This window comes from Pagrus pagrus (genome assembly GCF_965226575.1).
Source record: "Pagrus pagrus genome assembly, chromosome: 3".
Lineage (NCBI taxonomy): Eukaryota > Metazoa > Chordata > Actinopteri > Spariformes > Sparidae > Pagrus > Pagrus pagrus.
The window spans coordinates 22682328-22708430 of record NC_140187.1 but is presented as its reverse complement, the minus strand read 5'-3'; the positions used below and the strand labels follow the sequence as shown (position 1 = coordinate 22708430).

The 26103-nt window shown below is 40.9% G+C and overlaps 1 protein-coding gene across 3 annotated transcripts in view; it reads left to right on the top strand.

Moving 5' to 3' along the window:
- Positions 1–26103, top strand: part of LOC311254415 (histone deacetylase 7-like) — a 45231-nt gene that overhangs the window by 9582 nt on the left and 9546 nt on the right. For all 3 annotated transcript variants that reach the window (XM_084348172.1, XM_084348170.1, XM_084348171.1), the window contains exons 2-20: positions 9736–9920; positions 10507–10597; positions 11738–11852; positions 12036–12112; positions 13017–13130; positions 13393–13484; positions 14174–14272; positions 14709–14862; positions 17672–17907; positions 18179–18424; positions 18858–19056; positions 19225–19358; positions 19473–19593; positions 19708–19757; positions 21008–21115; positions 21381–21436; positions 22567–22654; positions 23266–23385; positions 25830–25927. In XM_084348172.1, coding sequence (XP_084204298.1) covers positions 9736–9920; positions 10507–10597; positions 11738–11852; positions 12036–12112; positions 13017–13130; positions 13393–13484; positions 14174–14272; positions 14709–14862; positions 17672–17907; positions 18179–18424; positions 18858–19056; positions 19225–19358; positions 19473–19593; positions 19708–19757; positions 21008–21115; positions 21381–21436; positions 22567–22654; positions 23266–23385; positions 25830–25927 — 2383 coding nt within the window. The remainder of the gene's footprint in view (positions 1–9735; positions 9921–10506; positions 10598–11737; positions 11853–12035; positions 12113–13016; positions 13131–13392; positions 13485–14173; positions 14273–14708; positions 14863–17671; positions 17908–18178; positions 18425–18857; positions 19057–19224; positions 19359–19472; positions 19594–19707; positions 19758–21007; positions 21116–21380; positions 21437–22566; positions 22655–23265; positions 23386–25829; positions 25928–26103) is intronic.

Here is a 26103-nt window from a genome sequence, read left to right as displayed (position 1 = left end):
TTGCTAGCAAACAGTGTTGGATGAAACTTCTATAATCCTCTAATAGAAATCCACAGCTATTTAAAACACATAAGATGATCATATTTGTTTAAAGCCTTCTCTGAGCATTCAACTCTCCATGTGGTTTAACACATACTGTAGTGAAGCAGAAGTGTGCTTTTTGTTTTGGTTTTCTTTTTTGACTTTCCTTGAGTGGTTGTATGTTTATTCGGTAAAATTTCGATGCCCCCAAAGTTAGGAATCATAAACGCTTCTCTCCCCTGGATGCCTTCTTTTCTCTTAATCTTTTCCTGTTGTCATTGAGAATAACTGATTCATCATTTTGTTTATAAAATGTCAGAAAATTGCAGAATCACCATCATTATTTTCAGAGCCAAAGGTGACATATTAAAATCATGTTTTATCTGACTATCAGTTCAAAACTCAGGTATTCAGATTACTATGAATATCTTGAAAAATAACTAAAAGATTAATTGATTCCAAAAATAGACTTGGATTCATTTTCTATTAATCAACTAATTGATGAAACCTAAGATGGGACAAGGGGTGAAACTAACAATTATTCTCTTAATTCTCAAGATTTACAGATATATTCTTACAAATCGATTAATGGTTAGATCTTTAAAATAAAAAAATAGTGAAGAAGTCCAAGCTGATGTCTTAAAATGTCTTGTATTGTCCAATCAACAGTCCAAGAATATTTGGTTTCATAACTTTAAAAAGCACTTAAACAAAATAATCAGTCACCTAAATAGTTGGCTATTATTTTCTTGCAGCTAGGGTTGCAGTGAAATTCCATTTTAAAGTATACCACATGGTATGAAAACTTCCGGTTATCATACATGTACAGTTTTGCTTATCTGCGAATATATTGATTTCAACATATAAGTGTTATTTAAAATATATGCTACATTTCGAATGTGTAGTTTCATGTCTATCAGGACATAATATTTTTTGAAATCATGATAAGTGTATGTTCAACCAAAAAATAACCTTCTGTTTACATTCCTGATGACATTAATAACTGTGTTATTGTACTGTGAACATCTCCTACCATTGTAACCCTACTATCTGCTATTTAATTAAATTATTAATCGATCCTTCTAGGTGGGGCACACTGTCTGTAATGTCTTCAGCTCGATAAGTTGAGGTCATTAAATTGCCAGTGGATTGTTTTAATTTTACCTTCCATGCTGCATGGATGACTAAGATGACCAGTGAGGGACTTTCCACCAGTTGCTGATTAATCACTCATTTCCAGTGTATTGTCCACAACACAGCTGAGTAAACACTGATAGTGAGGCTTGTTGGATTACCTTATTTACTGACTCCTCTATTGACCCCAGACAGGCCTCTAAATGTATCTTAAGAAGTGCAACAAAGACAAAGTCATATTTAGTGATGAGGCCATCATCAGATATCCATTTTGGGTATACGCTGGTGCTACAGGCTAGTTGTGAAAGTGAATATCAACCTTTTCCCAGGACAGATAACCTTTAAAAGTCCCCAGCGTGAGCCACAGCACTGCACTGACAATAGGGACAGTGTTCTGGACCGGCCAGAGCCCCTGATCACATTTCCTGTTCCTGATTTAAGATCAACTCAGCTGACTGCTGATACACTCTACTCCTCAAAAACACAGCAATGGTATCATCACCCTGCTTGTGTATCTTGTGTGTGTGTGTGTGTGTGTGTGTGTGTGTGTGTGTGTGTGTGTGTGTGTGTGTGTGTGTGTGTGTGTGTGTGTGTTTGAGAGAGAGAAGAGAGAGAAGGGGGCAAAAGATGGAGAGTATTAGGGAAATCAACAAAGTTCAAACTAAGACAGTTACTTTATCAGAACCAGCAGTAAAAACAGAGTCGTACGAGAAGACAGTAACCTTATTCTTACTGACTGCAGGGTGTATTTGAAACAAAGAAGCCTTTCTGTGTACATAGCCTTCTAACCTAGTGTGCAATAACAGACGATTTTGCACAGTATACTACAGTCACAGGGGAGGCTTGTAGTAGGAAGTGGGCATGAGAACCTGTTCTCTCAGTCAAATCATCCTCATGCAAGGTGTTGGGTTTTTACATGAAAAAAACAAATACATACCTGTATTTTTGTGTGTGTAGGTGTGTAAAGGTCACATTCTCACAGGTGAAATGTGGTGAGGAGTAGGAGCAGGGGCGGATGTCTATTGTGGAGGCGAGGAGCACAGACCACTGACCTGAATCAGTCCATGCTTAGATATCAGTTGCTGTTTCTTTTGAAGTACATAAAGGAAGTCAGCTGGTGTTTCCGCCAGGTCAAATATGGCTCATGTTTTAGTTTGCATAATTGAGGGCGTTGTTAAGGTGACAATTTGTGTGTGGTATGTCTGAATGAGGGTGTGTATTTGTACTAATTTTCTGTGTCAACACTGATGAGCACCTGCCAGGTCATGAGAGTACCAGTGTCAATTCTTCTAGCAGCAAAACAAAATGTGTTTGTCCTCAGGCAAGACCATGTTTCAGTCTCATGCCACCCTTATGACAGCTCCCTGGTTGAATTAGGCTCTATTTTCCCCTTTCCAAAAAAGTTGACCCTTTGGAACCCACAGGAGAAAAAATGACTCATTTCAACAATTGACACTCTGTTTTGGTTGTGAGAAATCAAGCTGGCAAATCTAAAGAGCATGCTAGCTTGTGACACTCCACGCACAGCTCTTCAGTGAGCTGGCGACCCCTCATCTCTTTTCCTGTGCCGCCTAAGGGACACAACATCAAGAGAAGTCTTACAGCTGTCTGACCTCTGACCTTTTGGTTGAAGAAAGTGGCAGGGACAGTGCAAAAAACAGTACAGATGAATATGAGAGTGGAAAGGAACAGACTAGACGATGAAAGAATCTCAGATCTGCATGTGTGATTATCCCTTTGACAGTCAAATGTAGGAATCTTACTTATGTTGTGGCATAATAAGTTGTTACTTAATAAGCCTCAGGGGAAAAGGAAATGAGCTGGCCATTTTTTTTTTCACAGGTGTTGTTGCAATGGTAAACAAATGCCAAGGATGTTATGATGAGATATAAGCCACAGATATTTTGCATTAAAGCTGCAATGATTAGTCAATCAATCAGTTGGTTGATCAAAAGGAAATGAGTTGCTTTGTAAATGAAGAATCTTTGACAAATTGTGACAAGCAAGTTTTTAGTCCACTAAACTATTAATTGATTAATCGTGATAGTAATTGGCAGTCTAATCACTAATGAAAATAATCGTAAGTTGTAGACCTTTTGCATGAAAAAGAGTTTTGACAAGGATTCCTCAAATTGCATTATGATTGAAGGAAAAATAATATGCAACTACTTTGATAACCAAATACTGGTTTGAGTGATTTCCCAAATGTTGTAGGGTTCCAGCTTTCTAAATGTCAGAATTTCCTGCTTTTTTTGTCAAATTCAAATGAAATACAAGCAATTTAAAATCATCACTTTGGGCTCTGGAAAACTATGGCTGACATTTTCTGATGTCTTATAGCAAAACAATAATTGATGACTAATTGGGATAAGCCAATATCAACAGCTCACACATAGCAGTGACTGTAGGAAACTCATTCTCCATTCACATCTATTTGCAGCAGCACTGATATGAGGCTGAAGTTATTGACAGCCATTTGCACACACGCCATACACACACAGAAGCATGTGTGGGCAATTGGAAACACTATTAATACACTTATAAGCACACACACATGCCACACACTCGTAAAAACAAGTGGTGTGATGCTATTAATATGTTGAGAAACAGCAACGTACTAAGTCAATGTCATCAAACATATGTGCACTTGCATGATTACACACGATAACACAAGTGTTTACTGACAGGTGACACTAAAAATAAACTGGCACGGTTGGATTTACTGAAACAAGCACAAAGAGACACAGTGTTCCTCTAAAAGAAACAAATGGACACTATTAATACACTGGCACCAACACACACCAGTACTGACGCACTGATGCTCTGATACACGTGCACACGCAGCCACAACTGTCGCACAAGCAGATTTACTTATGCAAACACAAAGACCTGTTGTGTACACTCAAAAGAAACAGCTGCGAGCTATTAATACCTTGGCGCGTATAGGATGGAGACACACAAGCACACACACATATGGATGCACACATAAGGAGATTGATACTCCAGCTGCTCGGAAGCAGAGGGACAGAATGTCCCCAACAGCTGTGGATTCCTCTAAACGTAAGGACGGGGGAGGGACGGAGAAAAGGGCGGACGGATAGGTGGTGGGTTGGTGAACTGGTGAAGGTGGCCAGCATGGTGGATTAGCTGTCATAAAATCAAAATGTTGTGTGTGTGTGTGTGTGTTTGGTTCTGCTAATGCAGAGTCGGTGTCAGCTCGATGAACATATTGAATCTACAGTCTACACAGTCTAGGTTGGCATGTTTGATATTAAAAAAAAAACATTTTTATTATTACCTGTTTAAGAGATGCAACTAAAGATTATTTTCATTTTGGGCTGAGCAATTTATCAATATTATATTGTTATTGGGTTATGAGACTATACTGTATATAGTCTTAGATTTTGGATATCTATACATCGTGATATGGCATAGGTGTTGTCTTTTCCTGGATTGCATTACAGTAAAGTGTCATTTTCTGTATTTACCAGTAATACTTGCTTTTACTCACTTACCTATTTTCATTATTGATTAATCTTCCGATCATTTTCGGGATTGATCATAAAGGGGCCTATTTAGACGGTCTATAGCGCATGGTCTAAAGCACTAGTGTATTTAGGGCGTGTCCAAGTCCATTTTGCTAGTTAAACGGTGGATAATCTGGGCGCAGAGTGTGGCGCATGGTGCAAAGGGGTTGTATTTAGACTCTGAATTAGTCATGGGTGTGTTTTGGGTGGAACATAAATTAAACCGATCCGAGTGTCGTCTCCCATTCCCTTTAAGAGCCAGGTGCGCCAGGACCTGACGCATATTAAACAGCAGCACTCATCTTCAGTGACCGACAGGGATGTGTTTCTCGGCTGCTGGACCCTCTGCCCCACCGTTTCACAATCATCTGTCCCATCAACAACTCTGTTTGACGGCATATGGAAAAATACACTGATATTTAACTGAGGAGGAGGAGGAGGAGCACTGCAGCACGTCCCTCGGTGTGTTTCTCAGTCCATGGATCAGGAGGGACGGGTCATAAAAAGTCAGTAACCTAATCAATAATGGGTGGGATGAGAGGGGTTAAATACCTCTTTAATGAGGAAAATATTAATGACATTACCTGCAGCGATCCTCGAGCAGCGGAAACAATATGTGTATCTCTACATTAACATGCATATTTGTGCACAAGGAACAGCTGATAAACTTCATTGATTATTTAAAACTCCTGACTTGCCGACAGGATCGATTAGTATTTCATGTTAATTTATGATCTGTGTTCTTCTACACATCAAAAGGTCACACACACTGTCCGCTTTTGGTTTTGTTGATTAAATGTGCCACGATATTTGTTACAGTACATTACTGCGTTCATGGAAATGTTTAGAATAACTGAAAGCAGCCTCTCAAATCATAAAATCAGAGTGTATGCACGGTGTGAACCCGCCTGTGTAGGCGCATCTTACTGTCTGAATAATACACTCTTTAAATGGCAGGAAACAGTCTGCACCTTTGACTTTAGACCAGCTTTTTGTTGGTCTATGGCGCTGTCGCTTTCTGTTGCTTCAAGATAGCAATCCGCCATCAGTGCGCCTGGCCACACCTCATCTTAAGACCAACATTCCCAGGGGCGTACAGGTGGGCGGGTACTTTTGCTATTTAGACAACGCGGGCGCTCAGCGTGAAAATGACAACTGCGTCGGTTTGAACCTAGCAACGACACTTGCGCTGTGCTGTGCCGAGCATAAGACAGAGCCCTTAGTCTATAAAATGTCAAAAAATGTCAAAAATGCTCACCGCAATTTCACAGAGCCCAAAATTACGTCTTCAGATTGTTTCTTTTGTCCAACCAACAGTCCAAAACCCACAGACACTTCATTTGCTATCATAAATGACAAAGAAAAACAGCAAATCCTTTCATTTAACATGCTGGAACCAGCAAATGTTTCACATTTCTACCTGAAAAGTGACTTCAACGATTAATAGATTAGAAAAATAGTTGGCAACTTATTTTCTTTCAGTCAACTAAATGATAAATTGACTAACTGTCGCAGTTCCAGCTTGTATCTCACAGGACATTTTGTCTCTGAACTCCTTCTGCTCTTTCTGCTTTGTTGCTCATCTAACCAGGCATAAACCTCAGGCTGCTGCCTGTGTTTATGTATACAAATAGTAACTAGCACTTGAACTGATGTGTGACTTCCAGACTCAACTCTATCCAATACCACTGTGGAGTTCACTGCAGCCCAACAATAAACAAAGTACATTTTAAGGCCGCACTGTGGATATAAATACTGCTGAAGGACATCTGTAACTCTCAAGCTGCAGAAATGAAGCCCTCCAACCAAAATAGCAGCCTCTTCTTGCCTAAATGAACCAAGAGGATGTTATGGTGCAGACTAACTTTAGAAACAGGAAGTCTGCTTATGTGTGTGTGCATGCGCGCACCACTAAAGCCTATGCGTGTGTGCAGGTGTGTGTGTTTCAGTGCTTCAGTATGCTGCTGCAGAAGGCGAGCAGAAAGAGGATGATGGTTGTGAAACGAATATGCTATTACAGAAACCAGAAGTTTGTCTCCAGCCTATTTATAGCAGCACAACGCTCAAATGAGAGACAGAGAAGCACGCACACAGATCTTATCGAGATCTGCAGTTCTCCTTATTTTAAAACGTACCAGATTTTATCATATAAATAGCATTTCTTTTCAGTTTTAAAACATGGATCATACATTTTTAGAGCACGGTTGATGAATAGCAGACCCCAGAAAACAATTTTGGCTAACAACAAAACAGTGAACAATGGCTCTACTTTTTTGTAATGTAATGATGAAACAAGTTCTTACTGTAAATGTCCTCTCAGTAGGGAAGTAATCAGCAGCTTATGAAATCTTTCAGGATCAGGCTAGAAGAAACCTTAACCGGCTCTCTGAATGCACCTTGTGGTGACTTAGCTGGTTTAGTGTCCAGTCATATAATGTGTCACACTGCCTGAAGTCACAGCTTCAGAAAGCTCAGCTCAACATATCTGTGTGGAAGATTGGCTTTTCTTTTAAACTGCAGAAAGATACAGATAAATGAGTAAATACAAGTCTGGGAAAGTAGATCATGTGTCTCTGGGAGGACGTACAGTGTCATATTCTTGTAGAATTCAGATGTGTATGTTTGCTGAGGTCTGGTCTTCGCTCTATTTTCTTGGTAAAAATATACCGCAGGTGTTTCTTCTCTGTTCAGATGAGAGGCCTGACTTCCTGATCATTTCCTTTCTCTCAGGGGAGCTGACTTGTTTGGTAATCGAGTGTGTTTATGTGTGTGAGAGACTGTATGCAGATTATTTGAGTCCCCACCACCACCATCGTCCTGCTGCTCCCGTGATTGTCTAATTTCCTTTGAAAACACACAGACATTCTTCTGGTAATACATACTGTAGCGTTCTGCTTTAACGTGTACTTCCTGTTTCACCTTTCACCATTTTTTTGATTACAGTAAAAAGAATCCAAAGCTTAAAAAAACAAGCCCTGTCAACTTTAACAGTAACATATTGTCACCGGCTGAACGTGGGACAGGTTGAAATATTTCTCTGAGGTGTTTTGTCTGACATGACTTTGCATCCTTGAGTTACCTGGCAAGGTAGATTCCAAACAAGCTGAGCAGTGCATAAGTGTATAAATTGCAGGGATCATTTTCCCTCAAGAGGTTTGTAATCCTTTACGATGAGCTGTACAAACAAACATGCGTCAAGTTTTTGTTATATGTATTCATTTTGTTTGCAGAAAAACAGACCTGAAACAACTTGCTTTAAACTTTACGATATAATCTTCTGGTCTTTTTTAACTCCCTGCCTGTTTTTTCATGTCCTACTGTGTGTAAGTCTCACTTGACCTGCAGAAATAAGACCGTGGGAGTGTTTGCCTCTTCAGAGGAATTTTGTCAACCCGAAACGCCTTCAGAGACATGATTATGAGTTAGTCTTGCTAATGGGAATGAGGGTCGAATAACGCTGCCTGGGTCTGTACGACCTACTGTATGGCTCCTGCAGGAGGGAAGTTTGGTGCAGCTTGTTTGTGGAGGTTTTGGGTCATTTTGTAGCAACTTCAGGCAGGTTGTGGGCTTTATTTAAATGTATTCAATTTATTTAGGCCAGTACACCCTTTTTGCTGAAGCTCACTGTTGTCTTATCTTCATCTGTTATTTTGGCATTGTTGATTTTAAAGTGTACCTTATCAGTGTAGTTGGTTTGAGTGATCTTTTATTTGTTCACACCTGGATCACTCCCAAAACAAATGAATAATTGCATTGCAAGTATGTTTCTGAGATACTGTGGTGTGAGAGGTAGTGCTGTTTTTGCAAAGTTGTTACTGTGCTACACTGCTGTCCTCAGCGAGTAACGTAATTGAGGAGAGTATGCCAGTAAAAGAAATCTCCACTTACAGGAATTATGTGAGTAATGTTGACTAATATTTTGGGTTGCAGTCATTCAGGCATACGAGTTCAGTAAATTTCCATGTCCTTGCCTCCCTCCCACTGTCCCTCTACCCCAGAGGGAGCAAGGTGTCTCCTTCCATACTGTTTCTGTGTACACTTTTGTGTCGGTACCGAAACATTCTTCTCAATGTTTATGGGTGTCTGGTGTCAGTTGTATTGACACGTGAAAAGAGTATCAAGTTATCTGTGAGTTAGCATATGTTTTTGTCTTGTTGTTACAGTACATCACAAAACTCGAGAAAAAACTCATGGCTCATGTTTCCTCACTACCAGTTAGCATCAGTCCTTCCTGTCTCATGTGTTATAGGTCATACTTTCAGGCCCATATTGTGCCATGCATGCTGCAGTTAAATCATTCAAAGTGAAAAGTAAGGTTAGGATATTTTTCGGTGGCCTCTGGATTGCATAAATGGATCAAAACCTTTTCGCACTCCCCTGCACCTATAAAAAGACATCTGTCTTTCGTTAGGACACTAAAGCTTGGTTCAATTGTCTCGCCCATGCCAAATTTAGCCTTTTATTTCTTTCATTTTAGTAAAACCTGGAAGGGAGATGACAGATTGATGTACCTGACCCAAATGCCTTGACCACACAATGCTCAAATCCAACTCCCCACCCTGTTTCCTTCATTCCTTCTTTTTTTTGTGGCCCTCCAACCCCAACACACACAAACACCCCTCTATTTTGCTTTTTTGAATGCGCTGTTGGACAATGGCCAGTTTACTCGAGGCAGGAAGACTTGAATGAAATGAAATACGACTGTTGAACGTGCAGAGTTTGAGTACAAGTACACATCTGGGCATACACTTACGCCAAATAAACTGAGTGCACTCTTGATCATGTTTATGTAAAACACAAGCAGTAAATAACGCGCAAATTGTTCTTGGAATTTTTCTGTGAATATCTGTCCTAAACATGCTTCCTCAGGGGACCCTTTGTGTTATTAACTGGACTTCCAAGATATTTGCAATACTTTTGATCCTCTTAATCTATATTGATGATCTATCTTTGACAGGCTTTGATCTGTCCTTACATTGACACACATAAGCGTAGACAGTGATACCCTTCTACTAATTAATGTGTCATTTTCTTCCTCTCTCTCCTTCTGCAGTGGATGTGATCTTCAGCAATCAGGTCTCATTATCCATACATGGGGAGCAGCCCATGGACCTAAGTGTGACCCAGAGGTTCTTACATCCAGGCGCAGATTCGGCCATGCTGGCCCCCCGCCCTCCCTTCTTTGTGGGACCCCTCACCTCTCAGCACTGCTCACAGTTTTCCCAGCAGCACTTGCAGGTAAGGACAAACTTATGTGTCAGAAGGGTGACACTCTGGAGTCGGTAATAGGCTGACAGTGACAAAGAAAAAAGCTTCTGCAGGACCAAGCATAGCCAGTAGCAGTGTGAGTGTGTTGGGTATATAGATCAGCTAAATCTATGATTGATGTTTTTGTTTTTGAACCAGTTTGAATCATTATAAATAAAAACTGTGAAATTTCAGTATCATCAGTATTGAGTATCGAGTACATTAACATTAATATGACTGAGAATGCTCATGAAATGTATATATGCATGAGGGTGCGATGTACAGAGTGAAAGGCAGATCAACCTCCTGCCACATTAACCACAAGAAGAAGCCAGCTGCTTTTGCTTTATACTTTTACTCAGGTTAAATCCTCAGTGTAAATGAGAAAACAAACCACCCTGTCAGTATTATATTCTGATAAAACCTTGAGGCAATGTTAAGTCCTGTCGAAGATTTTTGTTTTTTGTAACAAAATGAGACATTAGAAATTTCTGTCTCTTTTTGTGCAAAACTCACATGCATAGTCCAAGCAGACTAGACTGATCAGTGTTAACATCTTAACTTTTTGTCCTCTCAGTATAACATTGAACATAGACGAAGAGAGATGGACGAGGAGGACAAAAGAGAAGTGCTAGAACAGCTGATACGAAAGAGAAAAGACGAGCAGAGTGAGTATCACATGTAATGTATTTCTCCATAATGTAATGTGCTTTCGTAGGTTCCCTGAAATACCATTTGGTTGTTGACGTGCTCTCCATCTGAGTCATAGCACACTGTAGGTTTCAATGAAAAGGGGGGGGGATTTCCAAGAGTACTGTGATGTATTCTCAGATTCCAAGGAAATTTGTACTCATATCAAACCAAAGTCAAACAAACAGACTTGTTTCAGGAAACACTTTGTGGTGTTTTTATTTTTACCATGTAGAGGAAATGAAGAGATCGTAGAGGAAAGTCACAAATATCCTGGATCCTACTTAAAGGATAAGTACCGTTTTTTACAACCTGGACCTTATTTCCAGCAAAAGATATGGTCATTTACTCACCCAGATAACTTTGGTGTCATTCGGCGTCGTTCGGACGAAATTAGATCCAGTGTAGCGGCGATATATCCATATAATGCGAGTAACGGGGCACCGACACACAGCCTCTATATAACGCATTATCTGCCACGAAACTAGTTCATTTCACTAATATTTTGTTACGATATGCTAGCGCTATTAGCCTCTGAGTCCGGGCTCGTCCGTTATCAACATCCGGGGTCAAACTAGCAGTAGCAGCTACAGGTAAACAAGCTGGGCTGTCGCGGGTGCGCGCGCAGCTCAGAGACGACATCTTCCAGGTCAGAGGTAGTAGCTCAACCTACAGACCCCGGATGTTGACAAGAGACGAGCCCGGACTCAGAGGCTAATAGCGCTAGCATTTCATAACAAAATATTGATGAAATTAACTAGTTTCGTGGCAGATAATGTGTTATATAGAGGCTGTGTGTCGATGCCCCGTTACTCCCATTATATGGATATATCGCCGCTACACTGGATCTAATTTCGTCCGAACGACGCCGAATGACACCAAAGTTATCTGGGTGAGTAAATGACCATATCTTTTGCTGGAAATAAGGTCCAGGTTGTAAAAAACGGTACTTATCCTTTAAGAAGTCTCCTGAAAACTATTCACTATCAAAAACATTTTGTCATTTTTTTATATTATCAGCCCCACTGTGGGCTATACATAGGTCTACTTCTTATGTTTGGCTGTGCATGAACCAGATCACTGTCTTTCCATGATGAAGTGGCTTTATTGACTGGTAGGTGCTGTAGCCAGTCCTCTGGTGAAGCAGAAACTTCGGGAACACATAATCATGAAGAGCCAGCCTATCCATGACAGGGTTACTCCCAACCACTGCAGTCCTTCACCAGGATACAGGTGAGAGACACAAACAAAAAAATACAACTGTGACATTTTATTGAGCTTCAGAAGGCTTTTTCATTTTCAAGTTTAAATAAAAGAAATAAAATAATATTAAATCGAAATCTTGAATTTAGAGGCAGTCTCTTCATACCCAGTCATTAGTGAAGCAGCCTATTCAATGTTATTTTGGTAACCTAGGCTCCCGGTTCCTGACATGTCCCCGAAGCCTCAGCCTACATCCTGTGACCAGCATAAAGGCTCCCTGCGCAGGACAGGTGAGACACCTCTGGTTGTTTGTGTCTGGGATGGGGGTTCCCACCCTGGGGTTAAAGCTGTGAAGGTCACTGGGGATTTTCCATTACGGGTCTGTTCTGTTGTGGTGCACCCTGTGTAATGTGAGTTAGACTCAAAGTCATCTGAATGCATAGCTCAGTGGGATATTTTGTTCAGTGTGATACTTTTCACTGTCTCAGCAAACTGTCATTACGTTACATTCGGGACCAGAGAATGAGACAGTGAGGGAGATAATGAATGTACCCAGGAGTGTCCTTTCCAGTGAGACGAAGGAAACTCATTAAGTGCCAGGCCTGCAGGGCCAGAGAGAGAACGAACAGTCATAAAAAAACAGTGAGACACAAAGACCAAAGCAGTTACATAACTTTAACTCAGGTATGTGTAAAATGAACTGCGTGAGAGTCCAACGCAGGTCTCGTCACAGTCTGAATGAGAGTGGGAGTGGTTTTGTCTTCTTGTACATATCTGCAAGTACACTAACCATTCATAATGACATTATTTATTTTCGTTGCCCTAGAACCCTGAGATGCCAACACACACACACCCTCCGGTGCTTTTTTTGGCTCAGTGACAAAACAAAGCTGCCTTTTATCTTCTCTGAGCCAGCCACTGATTGATTGTTTTGTTTGGGCTTATTAGAGCCTGACCAATGTAAACATGGGACTTTTCTTATGCTATAGACCAGGGTTGAGGTATTTGCTTGGCTGCAGATTGCTTTGACTTTGCTATGGAAATTGAGTGCGTCATTATAGTATGTCCATTCTTGTTGATTTCGAAAATGAATGACATCATTCATTTTATCATCGATAAGTATCTTTTCTTTTTATATTACCTTAGGCATAATTTTGTCTGTGTCTGTGTTTGTGTATTTGCATGTGTGTGAAGTCTCTGAGCCTACTCTGAAGTGGAAGATAAAGAAGCTCATCAGTGCAAGACCAAACCCGCTGCAGCGTAAGATCAGTGCCCCTCCAGCTGTCAAGCACAGGACAGAAACTCTGGGTAGAGTATCTACATTTAGCTGGGACACTCTCATGATCTAATGCTTCTGTTTTATTTTCGCAGCTCTTTGTTGGGGCTCATTTAATACTGCTTTGATGTGACATAAACACTTGAAGATGTTTTTAGCTAAACACGTAATTTAATTTAACACATTCAATAATTCTCCAATTTGTCACGTGTCTTCTGGTGCTGTATAAATACATCTGTTCTGACAGTGTTGGCTATCATGAGTTGATAGGCGTGTCTCAATTCTGTCACCCAGATTCCTCCCAAAGCAGCAGCAGCAACCCAGCATCAGGGTGCAGCTCACCCAACGACAGCCTCCATTCAGATAACGGCTCACTGGCTCATGAGGTATGTTTGTATTATAGCAATTTTGTTTTTTGAGTTTCTGTTCTACACTACTATACAGTGAGTGCACAGGTCAGGGTTCAGGTTTTTGCATACAGCAACACAATACGGCGGACAAGAAGTACCTATAATGCACAGTTGTTTTATGCTCCCATTTTAGATAAATTTGTAAGATCTTTCCTAGAAAACCTTTTGCTTTCTCTTCTTAACAGAAAATCATATAGTCTTATTTACAGCACAATGATGCAACATGTTGCTTCCTCTGCTGCTCTGCTCTTTATAGGACAACCACCAGCAGTTGAATTTTAATTGGGTGTTAAATGCAGTACAGTTATATTGCCCAATGCTTTAAAAAGGGAGATTTGAGAAGGCCAAATGACTCATTGTACAAATACCTGTTACTTGATCACTATGTTCTATTTACTATACTAACATAATTTTCCTCAATGGTTACAATAGCAGTGTGTGTTTTAAACACACAAGTCTTGTTTCATAGCCATTTTACTGGAATCAGAATTTAAAACCTATGAGAAGGTACTTTAAGCTCAGCCCATTGCTCTCAGTTTATACCACTAAGGAGAGAACTGAAATTAACTTAATTATGAAAATGTGTGTTTACATTCATTATGTCGGCTGATGTGATCATTATCTGTACAGAAAATCTTTTCAATGAATATTTCTGTCTCATTCAGGCACAGAGGTTGCTGCTGAAGGAAGGTAGTTTGGCTCAATTCACTTTGCCTCCCAACTCCACTGCCATGCCCAACATCACTGCTGGACTTCCTGCACAAGTGAGTAACTATAACAGCTCGGGATCCCTTCAGAATGAGTATTACGCTGCTGGTGTTTAATTTTATAGCACAATATACAAATGCTTTTAAACACCTCACATTCATGCTATGAATTGATGTGTATCTAAGACTGAATTTCTAAAATAGTGTCAGCACACTTGAACACTTATAGAAACATGCGGTATATTCTGGCTTTCACTTCCCTCTTCATCTCTGTGGTGCTTTCATATCTTGTAAATCAGTCATGTGGTAGTTTATTCACTACATGACATTGTTAACATGTTGATGAGTCTATCTCTACATTGCAAACAAGCCACAAAGCCATCATCCTATGCACTGACCCTGCATTTTGTTCATTTGCTATAAGCTGCAACCAATACAAGGGCTTCCTTAAATCCATACCATCATTTCAACCTCTCTTCTGCTCTCTCCGCAGGCTGACCTACGAGTAGCAAGGCAGCTGGCAGTATCTTCTCTGCATCCGGTCTATGTGCCTCTGGAAGGAGGCAATCCATCCCTGGCTCATCACCTGCAGCCTGTGCTCATACTGGAACCGCATACTGGACTGGTGCACTCCCAACTTGTCTCTCGTGAGTTGTGTCATTGTAAATGTGTACAGCAGAAACAGAAGAATCTCAGTATGCATATATGCAGAACACAAGTGGTTGGGCATGCAAGTGTCAAAAGAAAATCAATGTAACCATAAAACATTACCAGGGCTTTATTGTGAACCCATAATTTGGGATTAGAGTTGATAAAGGTAGCTAGATGGCTCTCCTACAATCAACGGTGTGCAAATAAAATTATGCAACTACAGTTGTTTCAAAGGAAAACCTACCATTAAAAATGACTTCCTAGAATTCTAAAAACATCATGCTGAACTGGAATCACTGCTAGAAGAAGGAAGGGAAACCTTATGCTTCCCTCTTTATAGGGTGAACCATTTACTGAAACCTGGAAATTTCCGAGTAGTTTTTGATTCAAGTGCTCACATCAAAGGTGTGCCACTGAATGACTCAAAATGATCTAAAAAATTGTCTTCTTTGTGTTGTGGTATGGAGGCTACAACTATGTGGTCAATTACATTTACATTACATTTATATTTATTCATTTGGCAGAAGTTTTTGTCCAAAGTAAGATACAAATTAGGTACAATCCAAGCAACAGTAGGTCAAGGAGATGCCACAACACAGCACCATGTTCGACTTGACATAAATACCATAAGGCTGGAGGTGCAGGAAAGAGCACATTTTCGGCGTCCACGTTTGGCAACCCAGCTGTTGCAAAGTATGGACTCCAAAGAACTGCCCAAGAAGTAAAGAAAGACTTCGGGAGTGATATCTTTCATAAAGACAGACGTCTATGCAGATTATACCCTCAGATCTTTTCCAACAAAGGTTGAAGCTGTGGATGTTTTAAAGAGCACCCAGAGCCTGATGGCATGTCACAACTTAGATCTCCACAAGATTGCTTCTAACTCGAGAGAAAAACCTCAAATCCCTGGACCTTGCTGTTCATGATTTGCATGTTCAGCACAGCCTGTAGGGAGACTGTCATGTTTAAATTCACCATATCTAAATCCCAGACACTGTTCAGTCGAAGAGGGGTACTCTTTGCCATTAACACTGTTTTTGACCCGTGGAGCCTCTAAGCTCACAAAGAACAATCCTAGGTCCATTTGTGCAAGTGGTTTATGGAAAGAGGTCAAAAGAGACTATTTAACATGTGTGTAGAAAAACTACATGACAAGGTAGAGCAGCAAACAGAATAGCTTTTAAGACAGGATATAGGGTTGGATGTTTTTGGGCCATGGGAAGTCATCACAGGTAGAGAGGGCAGTGCCAACAGCAAAAGGTGGACAGTATTGTTTTGTATGTCCATGAGGGGCTTATCGAGTTGTATAAATGCACTGCTCGGATTTTTTTTTGCATTAGGGGGCTGGCAAAACAGCACCGGTCAGACCATGTCACCAGCTCCATTGGTTCTTTCGAAGACCTGAAGCTAGCACTTGAACATATTGTGGAGGACTACATTCGCACTATAACACAACTTTGGATACCAGCCTGCATTAATATCATTGAAAGAGAGTAGTAGAGAAGTAGTAACAGACACATTCTGGCCAAGGTGGCACTGAGAATACTTGAGTACTCAAATCTTAAAGAAGAAGAAATATGTTTTTGCTCAAAGATGAACAAGCCAGAAGAAATTAGTTGTCCGTTGGATGATAAGCTGGGATGCTTTTGTGAGAAGTGTTAAAGTTGAAGTCCCGCCAGCCCCCCAGGACTTCCTTCAGAACGGTGTGCTGACATCAAAAGTAGTCAAGGTACACAGGAGATGGTGGGCGGTGTGGTGTTACTTCAACATAAAGGTCAAGGAACTCTGTTGTGAAGCTTTTATTTTAGTGAGGTGAAGAAGTGATGAGATGATGAGTGATAGAAGTTTTTCACCTTGCTTGTTAATTGCACATTTTTTGAGTTTGAGTAATCTGTAGCCACCCTTCTTCAGTTTCCTTCTGTGCCAGTGAGTAGATTTTGTTTGTTAACATGTTGGTTAAATTTGATACATATATTGAAAGTAAAGTAATCTTTGCAGTGATGTATTTGCATTGTGATGGTATGTTCAGTTTTTATTTAACGAGAAGCATTTCCAGTCACTTTTATGTTTACTTATTTTTGTATTTTGTGTTGCAGGTTCACCTTTTCTTTATTTACATCCTGCCAGTCCAACAAAAAGCCTGTATATTAACCATTAACAACACTCATAATAGGCCTTTGTCACAGCAGATATTTTGACTTGTTTTAGCAGGAAAAGCACATGTGTAACTTATTATGTCAGTAGCAGCTGCATTCCATTTAGGTTTCCAAGTTTAGCATCCAGGTGTTGCGCATTCATGACTAACCTGCCTCTCCTGCTCAAACAAGTCAAAATGTCGGCCGTGAAATAGGTCTATTCATTGTATGCCACGGACTACAGGAACATTTTTGTCCTATGTCTTATACTACTTTTCTTTTGACTGAATATTCTAAATGGCAAAATGGTGCCCTCTACCTGGCTCTCGATGGTGATGCAGTTTCAATAACAATATAGAAAAATATATTTTGTAAATGCAAGCATATGCTATGCAATCTCTGAGCTCTATTATTTTTAACATTAAATACAGCTATGGTAGATTTCCCCCTCCACTTCACTTTTTATCTCTGAGTCAGATATGAATAATAAATGCCACAGTTATATCAGCTTTAATTTTTCCTTACCCTAGTTTTTTGTTTTCATTTTACTGCATCCTTATTGTGCATCTTTTTTTCTCAGCCTCCCCATGCACCCTTACCCCTTTGCTTCCTCTTCTTCTGTCTGCCATCATCTTTATGAACCTGTTCCTCTCTCTCCTCCTCTCCACAGTTCATGGTTTGAGCTCCATTCCTTTGCAGCAGCAGCCTCACCTGTCAAGAAGGGAAGGTGTACTTACTTTGCCCCCGCATAGACCGTTGGAGCGAACACGTTCAGAGCCTCCACCCTACAGCCACTCACCTGTTAAACTGCACACCAGCCATCACTCATATACCCAGCACCACCTGCACCAGCAATACCACAAGAGCGGACTGGAGAGGTTCAAGCTGAATGCACACCTGAGCAAGGTGAGAGGAGGCAGGCATAGACACTAGACTGTTACACACAAACAAACTATTTATCTCTAATACTGATAGTCATAGGTCTTTATGAGATTGATGATTGTGTGGAGTGTTGTGTGGACTTGTGAATGGCTATCCCTTATTAAGAAAATATAAAACTGACTTTGACTTTATATAGAAATCTTTTGTTAATATCAGTTGTATACAAAAGCTTTTGAAAGGGAGCATCAGCAACTTTAAGCCTTGTAAACACTGTAAAACTTTTATCCTCTATTAGCTGACTAACAAGCCCATTGAGAAGCCTCGTCTGACGCAGATCCCATCGGAGGACATGGACCTGGAGGAGATCGGATCAGAATCTGGTTCTGGCCCAGGGTCTGTGTGTGGCTCAGAAGCGGGCTCAGTGTGTGAGGACGGCTACCGCAGGAGGCAGAGCACGGCCAGCTCAGACTCCGTTTACGACACAGAGTCCACTACCTCCTCACGGGAGAGCTTGATAGAGCCCTCGCATTCTCTCAGTCAGGTACTAAACAGCAGAACAATAATGTTTAATAATCAGAAAACAGTTTTTAATAGAATACATTATTGATTATGTGAGCATGACAAAAAATGTTTAAAATGTGCATCCCTTGTGCTTCTGTACCTGAATTTACTTGTTTGAAGCACGTTTCTGACAGCAGAGGGCACTGTAGCTTTATTTATAACAGATGAAGAGTGAGCATTGCAGTTTTGTGGCAGCACGCCTGGCAATATGAATTTCCTTCATCCGCTGCATGTTTTTGGCAAGCAAAAATCAAATCGACCAAATAATAAGTAGTTACAATGCACTACAGAGAGCCATTCGATTTATGAGGATGATGGAAGTTTAGTCCAGGTAGTCTTTGCCACGTGCTGCTGTTGATAACTGCTCCTTCATTCCCTGTTCTCCTCTTCGCCAACTGCCCTGGGAACCGCAGAGACAGGTGATTCTAAGACCAACTCTCCAGCTGGACCCCGGAAGTGCTTCAGCAATAATTTGGCCTCACCAGCCTCTGGGTCGGACCCAGTCCTCCCCAGCCTCCACTTCACTGCCTCCTCCTCCTCATCCACCAACCACCATACCTTCCCTGTCACTGTCCAGCCCTGCTTCAGATGTCCACTTGCGCTTCACCACAGGTGAGGGAGACTTATTTAATCAGGAAAATGTGAAAAGCAGCCATGAATCCTATCACGTGGTCGCATATTTTAGTTACAGTTCATTTATAACTGGATCATGAAATGCTGAAAAAAGAATATAAGGTTTAAAGATGTTGTGTGTGCGCGTGTGTGTATATGTGTATCTAGGTCTGGTTTATGATGGTCAAATGCAGAAGCACCAATGTACCTGTGGAGATAACAGCCGCCACCCTGAGCATGCTGGAAGGGTCCAGAGCATCTGGTCGAGACTGCAAGAAAGAGGTCTCAGGAAACATTGTGAGGTATGGCACACACAATCACGCAAACACACACACATACACTACACATATTGGCAGATGCATACCCCAGAGTTACTGCAGTATATACAGTATATTTGTGTGTCTATTTGTATGTAGCGTATCGGCAGTAGGAAGGCCACTGTAGAGGAGCTGCAGTCAGTCCATTCAGAAAAACATGTACTTCTGTTCGGCACCAACCCTCTCAACCGTCTCAAGCTGGACAACCGCAAGCTGGCTGGTAATATCAATGATCATAGTTTTTTAAAAAACACTAATATTGCACTTTACCACTACTACTACTAATAATAATAAAAGTGATGATAATGATAATAATAATAATAATCTCTTGTAGGACTCTTATCTCAACGGATGTTTGTGATGTTACCATGTGGAGGAGTTGGGGTGAGTTCTACACGTGCATGCACACACACACACATCGCTGAGCCTTTCAAACACGAGTCACGTGGGAATCTTTCCACTTATCTAATTGCATTACTGAACAGCAAACATTACACGGCTTATTATGCCTCATTACACAATTAAGCTAATAATGCTACAAATTGCTAATGCTATTGTTTTTGGCTAAGAGGACTTTAAAACCCAATCAGAAATGAAAGTCTGTACAAAGGTGAGATGTGGACGAGAGAGAGAGGAAGAAGGGAAGAAAGAGGGTACACAGAAACTTCAGCTTGGAGGCGTGCGTGCCAGTGAAATTGGATTTTATTTAAATGGGAATGGATGTGGGCAAACAGAATGAGAAAACAGAAGAAGAAAAAACTGAACAACTATGAGAGAAGGAACAATGAAGATGATAAAAAAGAAGGTTTTTATTCTCTAATATAGCGAAGCAAATAATAATGCCCATGAGAAACTGTTGTGAAGCACAATGAGAGGAGAGGAGAGGAAAGGAGAGGAGTTAGGAAGAGAAGAAGGGGGCAGGGTGTCAGTTGATAAGACGACTGATCTGCCTGGATTTCCGGGCCCTTGGCTGCTCTGGTGAAGAGCGGTGATTGGAACAAGATGGCAGAGTCTGTGATAAAAGAAATTCCTCTGATTTCATTGTTCCACCGCAGCACACCACCAATGTGAGTTCTGAAACATGGAGTAACATTGAAACACAAGACGGGGTTCACAGAGAGAATAGATGCAACAAAGGGAAAGTCTCTTAGCAATTATTAGTATCTACAGAAGTTAAAGGTCCGTCGTCACACATGTTCTTTCATTTAATACTCTGTAAGAATAAACGATTAGAATTGATAGATTCATGTCATTTATTATTTCAAAATAAAGAAAGTCCAGTGACAAGTAAACTTCAGTTTAATGAATGTAAATCGTCATAGACAGAGCTGTTAGTAGTCAACTCCTCATTAACAGACAGCAGCTCGACTAAATGAAATGTGGTAAACCTGCTGACAGAGGATTTCTAGTGAGACTGTCAGGTAAAATTCTGCAAACTGGTCTGACTGGATTTCAGTAAATCTTTGTAGCCAAGTTCAATCAGTCGAGACAGAGTCAAGTTTTTAGTCTGACACAAACGGAAAAAAACATGACAACTTTCATACCCTTCAAACAGAAGTAATTTTTAATTGTATCCTGTATTAACATGTGTGGCTGAACTGACTTTAAGTGTCTCATCACTGTTTTACTAACAGGTAGATATCGATACCGTCTGGAATGAACTTCACACATCCACAGCTTCCCGAATTGCTGCAGGATGTGTCACAGACTTGGCGCTGAAGGTGGCTCAAGGAAAACTAAAGGTCTGTCTTTGTTATGTAATACCTTATCAGCAAATACTATTGTTGTTATGTTTTGATAGAGCTGCAGTGTAGCAAGGTGTGGCGTGAACAGCCATTACATACAGTACAGTATAGCTATAGTAACTCACCTGGATAGCTGTTGTCTGCAGTGTTTAACAAACAGTATATACAACTGCATAAGCAGGTGTAAGATTAAAGATGTAAACTATGATAGTCGGCCTCGTGAAAGCAGCAAGGTGTTAAAGTTTTTGCTCTCCTCTCACAGAATGGCTTTGCAGTGGTGAGGCCCCCTGGACACCATGCAAACCACTCCTCCCCTCTGTAAGTACAGCAGCACACACACACACACAAACACACACACACATACCAGAAGCCAGGAGGTCTCTGCAAAGTGTTTCAAAGGATTTATTACAGATCAGCTACACTTCAGAGCAAGGGAGAGAGAGCATAAGAGAGCCTATGTCTCTCTGTCTTAATGTGTGTGCGTGTGTGTGTCTGAGTTTTTGTGATGTGTGCTACCTGCCTGATGCCCGAGGCAAACTACCTCCTCCACTCAGTTTCTTTTAAACTTTCAAGACACAGAGCAAAGCACCTCAAAAAGAACTGTGTGTGTGTGTGTGTGTGTGTGTGTGTGTGTGTGTGTGTGTGTGTGTGTGTGTGTGTGTGTGTGTGTGTGCATAGATTTGTGTCGTTCTTTGATAGGAGGCATTAGCCAAGTAATCACATTCAGCTGGGACTGTGTGTGTGTGCTCAGCAGTGTTTGTCACTGGTTATTTATGGGATGATAATTACTTTTGTTGATGAGCAGTTTGGACAGCATATACTATATGATATACCGTCTACACACACACACACACACACACAAAAGCACTCAAAGTTTTTACGGCCCATGCTGACAATGCCACTTCCAACATTCCTTTATTGTTTTTCATACATCAACACTTTTTTTTGCATACCTTTACTGTAGACAGTGAGTGTTGAGGGAACGTCTGCGCCAAGTTGAGTTCATTTCTCTGAAATCATCTCACACATCCTGTCAGCAGTTCACACTGTTATCATTTGGAATGTGAAGTCAATTTTACGATAAGCTCGGTTTTCTGTTTGTCACAAAATTTGTGGGTTCTACATTTCTCAGGAGTGCAAGAGTTTAGACTCAGCATAATGTTCCAATGTGAGAAGCCATTTTTGTTTGTCAGCAGTGGAAGATGAAATACAAAACAAATAATTGCCATAAATGTTTGCCTGGCAGGACTGGCCCTTTATGACTTGCACATTAGAGTCAGTGCTGTGATTGTCACAACCTGGGCTGAATAGCAGCCACATGACGCCACAGAATTGGAGACATGTCTCCAGGTTCCTAAGGTCCATATGGTGACTCTATGATATTAATCTGCTGAAGATGTTCTGATAAACACATGTGGCTGCCTTTCTTCCTGTCTGTTTGTCCACAGGGGCTTCTGTTTCTTCAACTCTGTGGCCATCGCTGCCAAGCAGCTCCAACACAAACTCAACGTCAGCAAGATCCTCATTGTTGACTGGGTGAGGACCCACCGCATGACCAGCATCACTGGTCTACACATGGACAGCAATAAACAGATGAAAACACTCATGCACACACACACACACACACACACAAATGAATAGTGGGCACAGAACAAGGTCCCAGAAGCAGAGCCGCCTTCTTCAGTAGCACTCCTATTGATCATGATCAAGTTCATGTAAGGACTGTTATCTCTGGTCTCCATATGTGATGTGAACTGTCACGTATGCTCAGAATAGACAGATATACACACGGTCATATGAACACACGTGTGCAGATATAGATGCACAGCCAGGTGGTTGACTCTGTTCACCATGTGTGTATATTTGAGCCTGTAATATGTCTTTACACACACTGCGTCAAACACTAATTACAACCTGCTTCATTAAAAAGCTTTTAAGATTAAAACACATCGCTCATTGACAGGGAAAAGCACAGACCCTGCTCTTTGCATTTTTGATTATATGTATACGTCATAGTGACAGAAAACAGAATGGCTTTAATAAGGTTTTTGTGGTTTGTGATCATTTAGATAGTTTTGAGCAAATATGTTAATCTTAATAATGTGTGAAACGCCAACTTCCTAACCTGTCATCCAATCCTTGTGCAGGACATTCACCACGGCAACGGCACTCAGGAAGCCTTCTATAATGACCCGAGTGTGCTGTACATCTCTCTACACCGCTTTGACGATGGCAACTTCTTTCCTGGTAGTGGACATCCCAGTGAGGTAGGTAGTCTCCCACAGCGGTGCTTTGTTTGTCTGCTTTTGTTTATGTTGTCACGGTGATGTCTGGGTGTTTGTGTGTGTTTGTATGTCTCTGCATGCACCTAGGTTCTTGTAAAGACAATAGCTTGAGAACAAAACATGAGAAACATTCATAACACAGGTTCTCTTTGTTTAGTGGATGAGCTGAGTAGACTCTTGATATATTTTACAGCCATTTTTTTTATTATACTTTAACTCTGAAGAATACAGAGTTCTACAACTCATGTCTATTGTGAAGATAGATATGTTGGCATAGAAATTTTTGGTAATTATGTGATTCCAGCGGGACATTAGGAAGCTCCAGAACCTTATGTGGATCATATACTTGTCAAAACAGGAAAAATTATTGTAACAATAAATCCAGAAATAATCTACATGATTTAAAGACCCAATTACCCCTGCAATTTGGTCACAATGACTGATTGTCATGATCGCAGAGTCCTCAACTGCACAGGAAGATAATGAAATGTGTTGAAAGTGTTCTTTCAATTTAAAATTTCTTTTAAAGTTTTAGTTTTTTTCTGGCTTAACACAATTAACTTAAAATACAATATAGAATATCACATAAGCGTTGGTCCACTGACATTCTTGTGTTAGTCTTTTTGACTTATTCAAATTTGGAAGTGTAATGTTTTGATTGCCAATCAGTTTTCATTCAAACGAGTTACATCGTTGTTTTTCCTCTGCAAATGTGTTCATTTAGTGAACTCACTTATTACTTGATTTTGTGTATCTACTGTAGGTTTATTTCCATAGTTGTAGTTTAAGAAACTTCGGGCCTTTGGATGTCAGAACTTCACAACAGGATGTGTACCGTCCAATTGCATGCCTATGTTTGAATACAGGAAATTGAGATGCCTATGAATTCTGCCTGTGGTCTTACCAGAAACCAAGTGTGATGACTATCCGCAGTCATATGAATTGACCCCAACCCACGGTGGCATTCACCACGCATTCAATCCCACACATCCCCTCCTCTCACTCTCCCATCCTCCCCCACAATAATGAGGATAAAATAGTCAATGTTTTCCCATAAAATCCCCCGATGAGGGACGTTACATAAAACGCTCTGCCGTCTTGGATGTGGCTTTGCCTTAAGTGGCCCCTCAACCTCTGTTGAGCTGTGTGGTAAACCTCTGGAGTCTCGCTGTCCCCCGTGTAGGTATATAACGCACCATGGGGTAGGGTGTGATGTCATAGCCATAACAGAGAGTGCCGAGTACCACACAGAAACCAGCGAAGGCCTAATCCAGTCCAGCAACGCTTGAAACATGAAAGAGAGAAAGAGGACAGAGAGGAGACTTGGAGCAATAGCAGGAATTGTGTGTGCATCTATGTGTGTGTGTCCGTGTGCATTTGCGCGTGCATGCGGGTACATTACTAGTTGGCAGAGGACAGGAGGCCTCATGTGTTTTTCGTTTGCCCTGCGAACATCCCGTCCACTGAGAAAAGAATGGAGACAGACGCTCTGCGATGCTCATCAGCATTCTTTCAAACATCCTCTCACACCCATACACACACATTTACACACACACACACAAAGGAAATTACCACGCCTTGCTGCCAAGAGTATGTCAGTCAACCTCCTCATTCTGCCCTCAAACTGACACTTTGACTGATGGTGAAGGGCTCAGAGAACAGCTAAATGGCTGCTAGCAGGACTACAAAGAGAGCGGTAGGAATCCTTAAACCTTCTTTCCAAGACCCGGGCCTCAGTTCACTCCCTGTCCCAAATATGTGAGGTCAAACTGAGAGAACCTCCATCGACTCCGCCTGGCATTTTGAGAATAAACGCCAATCTCAATACAGCTAAAAAAATTCCACAAAAATGGTTTGCAGCATGCGGTATGAGAAGTATACCATTTAAGTTTTATTTGACATGTCATGTATACACAGTCATTCCAATTATATACAAATAACATATTTTCAATATATAAATAGAGCATTTTACAGCATACATAATGTGATTCTAATACATAGTTTTTATATATACAGGCAGCAGTTGCCAAATGTGAAATCTTTCCCAGTATAGCTGTAGCCTAAAGTTTGGGAATCATAAACGGGTGTAGCTCTGTTGTGGCTCCGAGTGATTTATAAGGCCGTTTGACAAATTGTATCAAAATCAAAATGGAGGGACAGGGGTGTTGAATTAATAGCCAGCCGTCTTTCATTTAGGCATCATAATCACTCCCTGGTGTTGCCTTAAAGACATTCAGTCACTTTTCCTCGATTGCTGCAATGCAAGGTTTTGCAACAACCGTGCAGATTTTTGCGAACATTTGACACAAATCTGTCATCGTCACGCAGTTTCTCAACTTTCACTGGGACTGATTAACTTTTCTTGACATTCACAGAGATTTTTTCTCTCTCTCAGTCTCACACTCTCTCTCTCTCCCTCCATGCAGGTGGGTGCAGGTGCAGGTGAAGGCTTCAATGTGAATGTAGGATGGACAGGGGGTTTGGACTCTCCAATGGGTGATGCAGAGTACCTGGCTGCATTCAGGTAAAGAGGGGACTCAACCTGTCTCTGTTGAGGCTTAATATTTCTTTCCATACTTTAAGATGACATTTGTTACAATTTAGATAAACTTGTATATATTAATATTGAAAAGCGTAACTAAATTCACATTAGTAAGTTTCCTTACCTTCTAGGCCACCATATGTTTCAGTTTGTGCCAT